We start from the raw sequence: 13,320 nt of genomic DNA, 5'->3' as shown, positions 1-13,320 counted from the left end.
TAGCCTTTTAAATGCACACTCTAGAATTCTGACATGTGCTACAGCACAGATGAACCTTGAAGACATTGTGCTAAGTGAATTAAGCCAGACACAAAAGGACAAATACTGTATGATTCCACTTATGTGAGGTTCCTAGAAGAGTCAAATTCACAGAGACGGAGGTAGAATGGTGGCTGCCAGGGGCGGTGGGGACGGGCAGAGGGGAAAGGGGATTCATTGTTTAATTTGTATGGAGTTTCAGTTTAGGAAGATGAACAAGTTCTGGAGATGGATGGTGGTGACTGCTGCACAACAGTGTGAATGTACTTAATGCCCCTAAGCTGTACACATAAAAATGGTGAAAATGGTCATTTTTATGTTATGTATATTTTACCACAATAAAAAAATTAGAGTTAAAAATTACTTACTTTCTATGAAAAATATCTGAAAGAATAGTTTATATTTTGAAGTGAAGTTTGAAAAAAATTACACACTTGGGGGAAGGGAACACGGCTTTTTTCAAAAGGTAAACTCGGTGTGGAAGACCTGGATGCCTTCTGAAACCCAAGAAGCAGGAAATGGTCCTCTTGGCTCCTGACACCAAAGTGTGGTAAGGAAACAACAATTCTGAATGTTGCTGCCACCACCATCACCTAGCAAATGTCACCGCCATTCAGGACGTCCTGCCAAGTGCTGTGCTGGGCCTTTTCTTTGAGTCAGAACGAACCTACGTCAGACCCGACGAGGGGGTATCGTTGACCTCTGCAGCCAGTAAATGGCAGTAGTGGGACTCAGACTCAGGGCCGCTACCTGCTAACACATACCTCATTTACTGAATGTGTTGTTTGTCTCTGCTTCCTAGATTGTAAACTCTGTGAAGATGGAGATTTTTGTCTGTTTTGTCTACTCTTGTATTCACAGCACCCTTTACAGTGCCTGGTTCTCAGGCAAGTCAGCTTGCAATAATGTTAAGTGAATTAATTGGATGAATGAGCTGGTCCCTGCCAACTCACCAGCCTCAATCCTACCACCCCATCCCCCTGCTCACCCATACTTCACCTTCTAGGAATGCAGTTCCAGCCCAGTGCATGTGTGGGCAGGCACGCACAGACACACCACACACACACATACATGCACAGACCAGGCTATCCTATGCCAGTTTTCCTATGCTCACGGGGTCCTGTCTGTTGTTACCACGATTATTTGTCAGGCCAAGTCCTCTGGGTCATTTGTCAAGACCCAGTCAGTGTCATCTTGACTATGAAGATGAAGATGGTCCTGACCTTTGCCCAAAGGCAGAACTGGGTCTAGAAATTTCGTGTAATGATGATGCTACCTGCCCTTTGCAAGAGCCTCCTGCATCCAGACACTCATATTCCTTGTGTTCCTCCAAAGTCTCCACTCTTACCGTTGAAGAAGACGTCTTGGGGCCACCCAATTTGGGTGAAAAGCCAAGAAGCCACATGAGGGAAGTGCAAAGGTAGTAAGGAATAGGAATCAATAATATTTAGGGACCTTGAAAAGAGGGAGATTCAGCTTCCAGGGTGCCAAGCTAAGGGGGATGGGAGCACTGCTGGTCAGAGACAGAGAAGAAGTGAAAACGGCAAGAAACACAAACACAAAAGAAATGTATCAACCTCCCTGCACAGGGCTTGGTGGAGAGATTCTGACAGAGAACAACTGAGCCACCCTCGTGTCCATGACTCATGGACTACTTCAAAATGAAAGTTCTGGTAAAGAGATCAGAGTTGTCACACCAGGGGTGCCCCGTTTCACGATGACTCCGTGGTTATATCTGCAAATGCCATCCATTAATCACAAGAGACACATGGCTGCGTGCCCGCCCTGGCACACAGCATCGCAGTGCATTTCCTTCAGACACCTGTGGGCTGGGCCGCTCGGAGGGCAGGGCATGGCTGGGCCGCTCTCCTCGGAGGCGCCCCTCGTTTTATATATGGGAAGGTGGTGCTGGGTTTGTCAGGCCGGTGCTCACCCACACAGCCGGCACATGCTCTTGTTCTCTCTCCAAGAAGCTCTGAGAAGGAGTCTGTCCAGTGCACAGGTGAGATCCAGGAAGGCTTCCTGGAGGAGTCCTTGGCCAGCTCCGTAAAAGCTGGGTCAGATTTGGGTGGGGCATAGGAGGGAGGAGACTCTGCTTCAGAGGTCAGGGAAATCTAATAGTTGGGATGGTATGGAAATTGGATTCACTGACTGCTTTCAATGACCTCTTTCTGGTGAGGTTGCTGGAATCCACCCTTGCAGTGTCTGAAAGGGACCCATTTAGGGATTAACAAATCAGCTAAGGACTAGAATTACAGGTCTGTTCATGACTTGCCCTTAACTCGAAGACCTCAAAGTAAAAGGATGTGTCTGAAGATCTAAGAGCCCCAGGTCCACCCAGCTCCACCACCAATTTGCAAAAGGCGCCCAAGTACGCCCCTTACCATCCCTGCATGGATTTTACAGACACACTGTTGAGTGAAAAAATCCAGACCTTTAAAAGTCTATGCCATAAGATTCTATTTAAAATTCAGAAGGAGCCAAGACATCTCCACAGTAAAAGAAGCCAGGATACCCATTCACCTTCGTGTCCGAGAGGTAGTGACCAAAATAAGGCACAGTAGGGGGCTGGTCAGGTTCTGTTTCTTGGTCTGGGTGTTGGTTACACAGATGTGTGCACTTTGTGGAAATTCATTGAGCTGTTCACTTAAGGTTTGTGCACTTTGCTGTATGTATTTTATATTTTGATGAAAAATGTACTTTAAAAAAAAGTGCCAGAACTTCCCTGGCAGTCCAGTGGGTAAGACTCCGCCTTCCAATGCAGGGGGTGCAGGTTCGATCCCTGGTCGGGGAGCTAAGATCCCACATGCCTTGGGGCCAAAAAAACAAAACATAAAAAACAGAAGCAATATTGTACCAAATTCAATAAAGACTTTTAAAATGGTCCATATCAAAAAAAAAACTTTAAAAAAAAGTGGAAAATTTGCCTGTCTCTGGCTCTTCTCCAATTGATGAATTTTTACAGCCCCCCTGGACTTCTCAGACTGCTAAGTGGAACGAAATGATGACTTCCTCTCTGGACGGATGAAGGCAATGGTTTTGCTTACATTTTTTGTTTTTCTTACAAGGAAATGTTCTGGACAGCCTATTTGTATTTCTAAATTAACCACTGCCAGGAAAACAGGCTGTGGGTGCTGAGGTGTGTGTGTGTGTGTGTGTGTGTGTATACACACATGCATGTTCCCTTTCTGTATGATGTATTTAGACAACAATGAAAATAAGCTTTGAAGATGTTCTTAAACATGGAGCTAGGCAGAGAAACTGCCCCTTTCACTGTCCATCGGTGCCCCTGGCATAGAGCATATGTTCAATAACTATTTGTTGAATGAATGAAAAAAGAAATCAATGAATAAAAGAACACAGATGAGAAGAAAAGGCTTGGACATATGTCTTTACTTGCAGGTACAGCGGTGCTGAAGGAGTTAACTGTTCAAATACCTTCCCTCCTAGCTCAAGACGTTGCTAAGACAGCTGAGAAAAGGAGTACCTGATCTATTTTACTCAATTGCTGCTCTAAACCCTCCTTTTTGGATGCTGGGCCAGCCAAGGCCACACCCAGAGCTGCAGCTCAGCTTCATTCCTGGCCGGTCTAACATTCCGGCAGCTTGTCGCTCTGCCGCCACATTATGAAAGCACAATCCCATTTTGGAGGTCCCCATATTGTGATGGTCCACTCTGACCTCTGTTCCCCCACCTGGGAGATACCTTATAAACCACTCTGTCATTTCAATTATTTCATCAACAGATGAAACTTTAAAAATTGGGCCAAACAGCCAACTTCCTTGGTTCTCATACCCAAGACTGTGTACTGTCTCCCAGGGTCTGCTCATCTGCCCCACCTTCTAATGCTCCTGGAATGTCCCTGTCAGTGGCTGTGGAAACTTCCTTGACTAGCTGTTCCCTCTGTCTTCACTGAACTGTGGAGCTCAGCTCCTCTGGTGACTCAGTTCCGGCCCGGGCTGACCGTGACTTCCCACACTTCCACCACTTCCACCCCTTCCACCACTGGAGCAGAGGTGCCTTCTTGCAGCCCAAGCCCTCAGGCCAGCAACTCTGAGGCTCAGCCCCAGGGATCCTCAGGCCAACACAGAGCCTGGGCACCACCGCTGCCCCCTCCCATGTCTAGGGTAGGCATCGCCTAACTATCGAGACATTATTTCTCACTGAGCCTCTAGAAAGCCTTAGAACTCTTCCTAGTCTAGCCCACCAAACAGGCCCTACCCACCAGTAAAAATGGAAACTTGTCTGCCATCCCTCCTATTTCGAGCTGCCACAGACATGGAGTTCTCTGAATTTGGCATTAGCATGGCAAGACCCATTTCTCAGCTGGGGCAACCCAGCTCTATAGAAATGGTTGATGGAATTTCATCATTCCATAAGCTGTTATATGCTCAGCACAGTGCCAGGTGAGCTGAGGATGCAATAAAGGATCATAAACCCTTCCTACAAGCTGCTCACGACGTACCCAGGGAGACAGAACGTATGCACCCACCAAGGTGTTCGTAAGGGCCTGGTTGGCAAGGCTCCTGGGGAGGCCCCGCCGTGGATGGACTGAGAAGAGGAGGCAGAGCAGGCTGGGGTCAGGGGAGCCGGGGCGGCACGTGCTGATCCCTCGGCTAAGGAGTCCCTCAGGGACTCAGGGGACAAGCACTTGGGAGGTGGAGGCCATTGACCAGGGAGCACCTTATGGGTGCCACTGTTCTGGGGCAGGAGAGTGAGCTGGGAAGGGAGGCGAACCACCCGCGATCCTAAAAATGGACCACGGTCCTCAAAGCCGGGGGTGAGCCTGGGTGACCACGGAGGGGAAGAGCATCTGAGTTCCAGACTGTCTCATCTTTTCTCCCAAGGGGACACCAAGCCTGCTGGAGGGAGGGAGAGGGAGTGAGGGAAGGAGGGACGCAGGGCAGGACTCAGAGAACACGGCTCCAGGTAGAGGACACCATCCCAGCTGCTCAGGTTGGGCAGCGAGACCATTTGGAGACACACGAATGGTTTCCAACAAGGGAAACCTTGCAGGCTCACGGGGGCTTGGGGAAATGCGTGTGGAGGGCTGAGGTTTGGGGTCAAAATGGAATCAATGTCGATTCAGGAGTAATGCAGAAGCTATGATGGTAAGGAACACCCGAGGATGGGAGGAGCCTTGGAGACCCCAGCTCAGGCAGGCCCAGGAAACCCTGCTTTCAGGGCCACACGCCTTCGCTCTCTCACTCCCACTTGTTTCTCTCACAGTAAAAACACAGTTCCAATGAATCACCCACATTCTAGCTCATTTCCTATCTCCCAGTTCTAGACATTTCCAGTAGGAGGGCTAACCTGGTGCCAAACAGCGACTTTTCCTGGTGTGCATGACTCAACAGAAAAAGTGTCTCTTGGGCTATTAAAAGAGTGGGAGAGGGCGGATCTAAGACATTTGGGTTCAAAGCAAATTATATAGAAACTAAGCAAGGACATGTCATTCTGGCAATGAACATTGCTTTCCCCAAATAACGAGACAGGAAAAAGGGGCTCTTTACTTGACATGGTGCACAGATGTTCCAGAAAAGGATTAACTGCTTCAGAACAATGCAAGCGAAAGTTGGCTTAAACAGGTTGATGTGCTGATGAACATGTGGAAGATGTGTTTATCCGTTAAACTCACATGTGCAAAAGAAAAGGAATCTCTTGACTTCCTTGAATGCACCTTATCTTGCTTGGAAGCCCCCGTCCCTGCTGATATGGGGACAGAACGTAAATCTGATCATGAAGGTAAGCCTGCCCATCTAGGGCAGATCCTCCTGGTACTGTCTTTGGCTACAGGGCCATCACACTCTGCAACCAGCTTGGAGGATGCGAGTGTATTTACAAAGTTTTAATAGAAGCTAAAGAGACACCAGATGGATTACTGTTTTCACCCTCAACCCCACTCTGTCCCCCAGTCCCAGGCTGCCACAGCTGACATTGCCAGTGGGGTTGAACAGACAGAAAACACAGGCAGAGGAGGACACGGGGAGGGGAAGAAGATGCACTGCCAGGCAATTTTAGAAGTAATTGGCTAACAACAACACTGAACCTAGAGGCAGCCTCAGGATCCTTCTAGACACCATGCCCAGGGATTCACGACTGAACCAGCTGCAGCGGGCACAAGAGAGAAACCCTCCCTGCCATCCTAGGAATGGGCAGCAAAGCGTCTTGGGATTTGGCAGGTCTGGGTTCAAGTCAGGCTCCATCCCTTATCACTTGTATGATCTCTGACAAGGTATTCATCTCTACTTCAATTTCCTCATCTGTAAAATGGGAATAATAAAACCAGCCCCTGAGTACTAGGTAGATTAAATGAGATTACAAATAGAAAGTGTTTATCAGAATTATTGCATTTAGTAAGCATAATTAAATGGTGCCCATTCTTTTACTGTAATTGTTATTTTTCACTTAAATGTTGAGATATATAACTTTTAGAATTTATAAATTTAGAGATTCTAAGAGACTGGATTAATGCTATGAAATCTTTGTATATTCAAATGCTTTTTCATTTGTCCAGAAAATTCAGAATGTTATATGCTAACTAGTGAAATATAAATGAGAATGATCTGGGCTGATTTAGGTACATTTTAAGTATGAAATTTTTAAGGCCAGTATGGTATGGTAATTTTCCTGAATAAAAAGCATACCTTTTGCATCAGGTCTTTTACTGGACACAGAACACGTGCTCAAAGGCACATGACTATCTCATATTATAACACCTATTATTCACTTTTTCAAGTAATCTAGTGGTTCAAAGTTATCCCATAATCTTAGATCCCATAAGAAAACTGCATTCTATGCACTTTGAATAATGCTATGAAAAATAATATCACTGATGCTTTCCCCCATGATATTATGAGCAAACAAATAGTGTATGTACTATTCATCAATCAACACTAAGTCACGTTACCTGCTAAAAAATGAGAGCACAGTTTCGTACATCGGAATTGTCTGAGCTTTGTTGTTTAGTTGCAAGTAGACCCACAAAAGAAGTGTTTTCAGAAGGTGAAACTCGCTAAAAGTAAACAACCTGGCCAAAATAAAAGATTGAGAAGTAATTTTAGGAACAGCCAAAACCACACTGTGTGTAAAAAACTGAAAAATTAAAAGTGAGTTTAGGAAGGAGGCGATACCACCCTGAGTCTGTAGGTGCACTCACATAGAGAGATATCGAGTGACTTGCTCAGGGTCACTCAGCTGGTAACCTGCATGGCTGGACAGTGAACCTCAAGTCACCTGTCGCCACCAGAGCCTGTGTTTTCACCCACTGGCTGTGCTGCTGTTAAACAATGGCCATCACTGAATGAGCTCCTACTAGGAGACAGAGTTCCCAAGGCGTTTCCGCACTTTTAAAATTTAATTCCACACAGCAACCCTGCAGTTGGGATATATTCCTTACTTTTATAGATGTGGAAATTGGACTGACCCTACGTTTATTTAAAAATTTAATGTTTTGTTCATCATGGTTTTTTTTTTGCATTAATTCTCACTGTAAAATATTGCATTAAAATACATTTTATCTCAATGACTGAGGTTTTTCGTGCCCCTTAAATTTTGCACCTGAGGTGAGTGCCTCACTGGTCATATTCCAGTGCTGGCCCTGATTGAGGGCTGAAATGTGAATAACTTATCCAAAGTCACATAATTCTGAGGTCAGACCTGGGCAGGGGTCAGTTCTGCCCCAAACTGGCTGTGGAACCTCCTGCAGGCTGCTTACTGGCCCTGCAGCTGCAATACCCTCATCTGTAACATAGTGATTATAGCAGTTGCTCAGAGGATACTGTGACGGCTATGTGAGGTGACACGTCATATGATTTTTCTATTGCTGCTGTAACAAATTGCCACAAACCGAGAGGCTTAAAACAACACAAATTTACTATCTTATTGTTCCAGAAGTCCTAAGTATAAAATGGATCTCACTGGGCTAACATCAAGGTGTGGGCAGGGCCGTGCTCCTTCCTGAGGGTCTAGGGGAGAATCATTTCTTTGCCTTTTCCAGCTTCTAGAAGCCGCTGGCATCCCTTGGCTTGTGGCCCCTTCCTTCATCTTTGAGCCAGCGGCACAGCATCTTCAAACCTCTCTCTGGTTCTGACTCTTCCTCTTGCCTCTCCCACATTGAAGAATCCTGTGATTACATTGGGCCCACAAGGATTATCCAAGATAACCTCCCCATGCCAAGCTCATTCAATTAGCAACCTTAGTTCCATCTGAAAACTCAATTCCCCTTTGCCGTGCAACCTAACGTATTCGCAGGTTCCAGGGCTTGGGATGTCGACATCTTTGGGGGACCATTATTGAGCTGACCACACATAGAGCAGTGTCTGGGCACAGTAATGGGCTCAGGGGGGCAGCAGCTCTGACTCCTGGGTGGCAGGGCTCCGAGTGGCCCACCGAGAGGTCTGAGTCCTAGCTCCAGAGCCCACACTGTGCCTGCAGCAGCAGGAGACATCTCATCAAGGAAGAAGGGATGAGGAGGAGTGGGGGCTGCTCTCCACGGAATCAGCTCTGTAAAGGATGTTTCCCAAACAGGTCCTCTAAGAGCCACCGATGACTTGGTTCTCTGAGTCATTTCAATGTTTCTTAAACCCATTGATATTTTCTGTCTCTGACCACGGAGATGCACCCTGGCTTCAAAATATATCACAGCCTCTTCAACCACCACTTTAGTGGTCACGGTGGGTGGAAGCCAAGCTAAACCGTGACTCAAAGAGCAATGGGAATGTCACCCTCCCGCCCCTCTTGCTATTTCTGGACACAGTAGAACGGTCTCTTTCCTCTTATTTTTTTTAGGCACCTACAATGCGTGGGCGTTGACTCTGGCCAGACAGTGACCAAATTTGTCACTGTCTGGGCAATAACAGTGAGCCAAGAGGGGAGACATCACAGAACCACTTGGTATGATGTCCCCACAAGGAACTCTTCAACTGCTGGGCTGGGGAGCTACGTGTCTTCTGGTGCAGAACCCACGCTTGAGGTCCTCAAGCCCAGAAGGTTCTTTGAGATCTTACCAAAGAGGAGCTTACCAACACAAGGGGAGTAATTGGGAGCTCCATGAATCAGGACCCTGGTTTTACTTTTATGATGAAGGGTAATTATTGAAATAAAGCCCTCTGTCTTTAGGCCAAGTATTAGTACCCTAAAGTATGAGTTCCTACAGGAAATAATCACGCTGAGGACATTCAAACATATTTTCATTTACCTAAGAGCTCTGATGATCTGAATCAAGACGGAACTCAGAGAGATCCTAAACTTCCCTCCAACACAGGCGAATATCTGGGCTGTTCTACATGTGTTTATTGGGGCTCACAAGTAGCCATTGGGATGTAACTGGTGTAAAAATGCCTTTAACAAGACATTGTCCTCTATTTTTATTGAGAAAACTGTGTATAAACAATAAAGATCTCCTTTTGAACACAGACCACAGAGAAAGCCGTGCCCAAGTGAACAAGAAAATATGAACAAGGATGTCCACTGCAGCTCTGATTGTCATCGCAAAAATGAAGCAAAATAAAACAAAAGGCCATTAGGAAGGGAATGAAAATACTGTTGTCTATTCATTCATCAGAGCCCTGTACAACAATTAAAATTTAAGATGCTAATTAGGTACATACATATCAATACGGTGAGAACACATCGCGTGATGTTAGTGAACAAAGTAAGTTGCAGGAAGTCACAATCACTGCAATCACTATGAGAAAGTTGATTTGAAATTTAAACCTTTGCAAAACGAGACTGTGCATTATTTTTGCATGTACATGTATGTAACAAGAATAAAATCTCATGGACTGGATTCACACAAATCCTCCACTTTAGGGAGGGAGGGAGGCCAAGAGGAAGGAAGGGGAATAGGGCTGGGCGGGGGGTTGGGCGGAGCACACAGCTGACTTCTGCTTTCTTGGTCATGTTTTATTTCTTAACTTACGACAAAATGCTACCATCTGTTCATTTGGGGAGGTGGGTCCAATTGTGTTTTGCATTATCCTCCTACCTTTGTAACTTTTTTAATAATCAAAAATATGACCTTCCATGTCCTTATTGATCTTGGCCATCAATAAGGAATAAGAAAGCTTGGAGCAGAGCACACCAGTGGGCTGGTAATGACCACGGGTATTGAGGCCACTCAGACCTGGGTTCAATTCCCAACTCTCTTGCTGCGTGGCAGGAGCAATCCTTTCACGGCCTATAACCTCCATTCCATAGGGGAAAACACGAGGAATACCTCCCTGGGTTGCTGTAAGAATTAGACCTGAAAACCCACTCAGCGTGTTCCGTATACCCCAAGTGCTTCATAATTGGTAGGTATTGTTGTTATTAGCCAGAGAAGCATTAGCTGCAGGAAATACTGTTTGAGCGGGCTGCCCAGTGGTGTTCCAAATGCCGTGGAGGACACGGTGGCTTTTCTCAGGGAATTCCTGAGCCCTCGAGACTCTTTGCATCATAGACAGGAAGCCTGGGGTGGTGGGACACGTGCCCCCCCGGTCGCAGGGCAGCCTTTCGTGCAGGTAGAACTAGACAGCCCTCTGAGTCCTCCATTCTCCTAAGTCTACAAGGAGCTTGGCTTCCAGAAAAACAGAATTCAGAATGAAGTTTTCATAATATTAGAGTGAGTGAAATAGGGTCACCGAGTGGTGACCTTTAAGGAGAAAACTGACTGAAAACCAGAGGCCCAGGAGGTCAGGGAAACTGTGTGTTTTACCACAGGTCATTTACAAGATGGAAAGAAAACCCAAAGGAAGATGAAGTCAAAGGGACTTCGGATGGGGAAGGTAAATGGCCTTGAAGTTGAAGCACCTGCTGAGACAGATGTTGTTCCGACAAGGCTTAGAGACCCAAACACCACGCCCACGAGCGAGGGATAGTCACAGTCTACGCTAAGTGGGGGCTGAGGGACTCTCCATCCCTGACCCTGGGTTGGCCTTTCCACACAGATGCCCTGGGGCCATGTGACTTCCCCGGACAACCCAGCACTCGCTGAGTTCTGTTTGCTGGGAAACCTGGCCTCTGTTACAAATGAGGAGACGGTGCAGCAGTGAGGGTGGGACCTGGACCTTGGAGCCCGGAGCCCTGAGCTCTAGCCTAGCCCTGTCTTTTATCATCGCTCTTATCTTAGGGACAATAATTGTACCTACTGCACAGCACTGTGGGGATTAAAAGGGAGAGTGCACACAGCACAGCACACACCCAGAAGCGCTCAGTAAAAGTTAATTCAGGGCTTCCCTGGTGGCGCAGTGGTTGAGAATCTGCCTGCCAATGCAGGGGACACAGGTTCGAGCCCTGGTCTGGGAGGATCCCCCATGCCGCGGAGCAACTGGGCCCGTGAGCCACAACTACTGAGCCTGTGCGTCTGGAGCCTGTGCTCCGCAACAAGAGAGGCCGCGATGGTGAGAGGCCCGCGCACCGCGATGAAGAGTGGCCCCCGCTTGCCACAACTAGAGAAAGCCCTTGCACAGAAACGAAGACCCAACACAGCCATAAATTAATTAATTAATTAATTTAAAAAAAAAAAGTTAATTCACTCAAAGGTCCTTTCTTAAGCAGGTGTGGTCTGTGGTGTCAGGTCCACCAGCCACTAAGATGAGGAGCCCGAGCCTGGTAAATTTCTAACCGTCTCCCCGGGCACTGGGTGTGGCCCAAGGCCCCTCTTTCCATGCCCTCTGTTCCCCTCCTCCCTCCAGCTTCAAGGCAGCTGGACATCAACCAGGCGAGGAGAGTTCACCTCGGAAGGCAAGACGGCAGCATGAGGTCCAGGAGCCCAGGGCCCGGTCCCTCCAGGGCGCACGCGCTGACGACGTGCTGAGGCCCCACAGGCTCTCCCCTCCCTCCAGGGAGCCCGGCACTGTCTGTGAAGACAGACAGCTCCTGGGGTGGGGCCAGAGGAGCAGGACCCCGTGTCCACATCAGTCATGTCTCCCCAAACTTGTGAGTCTAGACGCTTGACACGTAATGTTCTTGACCTCTTTTCCTGCCCAGCCAGCCTTTTCTAGGGCGTATCCCATCGCTAACTTTCTGGTTGTGGTCAGACATTCTTTTTCCCTTCCTTGGTTAAATGTTACCAGGGTGAGACAGCTCAGTCTTTCCAAGGGAGGGACAGTGTCATGAGAAGTCTAAGGGCTGCCATGTTTATCTTTTCTTCAAGGGTTGCACAACCTTTGCTCCATGGAGGGTGGGGAGCTTGCACTTGTGGAAAAGCCATGGAGAGCAGGGCAAAATGACCCTGGGAGCCCCCAGCTCCCCCTGCCGGAGCCTGGCATTGCTCTTGGGGCCCAAGTTCCTGAGGTCTTCTTAGATAATACAGAGATTAGAGGTCTCCCTCAACACCAGAACCCAGAACGTTGTTCTACCAACCTCATTTCCCTGTAAGTCTGAGGGCATTGCAAGCTACTGAGTCAATTCAAACCAACAGGAGAACAAATCTTTCCAAGTCTAATTCTTGGAATCGGAACGCTTTCCACCACACATGCATGAGGAAACATTTATTTCCTAATATACCATTACAATTTTTTGTAGAATTTTGTCTTCATTTTTGTAATTCACCCAAAGGGAATACCATCTTGGTAACTTGGCAGTGGGTATCAAGAACCTTTTAAAAAGTCCCCCAAAGACACAACAATTAAATGCAATACGTGGTGCTAACCTGATCCTGCACTGGAGGAAAAAAGATGCTCTAAAGGACAGTGTCGAGTCAATGCATCACATTGTGTAAGGTATCACATCAATGTCAAATTTCCTGAAGTTGTTAACTGCATTGGGATTATATCAGAAAAATTCTCTTTATTAGGAAATATACATTGAAGCATTCAGGGGTAAGGGAACATGATACATGCAACTTGCCCTCAAAGGGTTAAAAAATGTGTGTTAATAGATACACACACAGATGCAAATGATAAAGCAAACAGGACAGAGATTGAACGAAGCAGGGTAAAGGGTACTGAGATATTCTTTGTACTTTTCTTGTTACCTAATTTGTTTGAAATTATTTTCAAATAAAATATTTTTTAAAATAGTAATAAAAACGAAGTCCTTTTGGCTTAGTAATTTCACTTCTAGGAATTCACTGTGGGAAAATAATCTGAGATGAAGATAAACGTACGTTGAAGGATGTCAGGAAGGTACTATTTATATCAGTGAAACACTGGAAATAACCCAAAAGGCCAGGCACTGGCCGGAGTCTAAGGAAAGCCCTGTGGTTGCCACGTGCGTAACACAGAGGAGCCGGATCGGCAGAGCCAAAGCCCCCTGGGTTAAAGATGTGATTGGAAGGGGGTCAGGAGCAGACCAAGA

At 46.8% G+C, this 13,320-nt stretch overlaps 1 protein-coding gene across 4 annotated transcripts in view; it reads right to left on the bottom strand.

Annotated features, from left to right (window-relative positions):
• The window catches only part of BTBD16 (BTB domain containing 16), a 62,874-nt gene that overhangs the window by 25,781 nt on the left and 23,773 nt on the right, over positions 1–13,320 (bottom strand). For all 4 annotated transcript variants that reach the window (XM_082406966.1, XM_082406968.1, XM_082406969.1 and 1 more), the window contains one exon: positions 6,950–7,069. In XM_082406966.1, coding sequence (XP_082263092.1) covers positions 6,950–7,069 — 120 coding nt within the window. The remainder of the gene's footprint in view (positions 1–6,949; positions 7,070–13,320) is intronic.

This window comes from Balaenoptera borealis (assembly GCF_965194805.1).
Source record: "Balaenoptera borealis genome assembly, chromosome: 10".
NCBI classification, from domain to species: Eukaryota; Metazoa; Chordata; class Mammalia; order Artiodactyla; family Balaenopteridae; genus Balaenoptera; species Balaenoptera borealis.
Note: the sequence above shows the minus strand (reverse complement) of the source record. Positions and strands in the feature narration are given on the sequence as shown.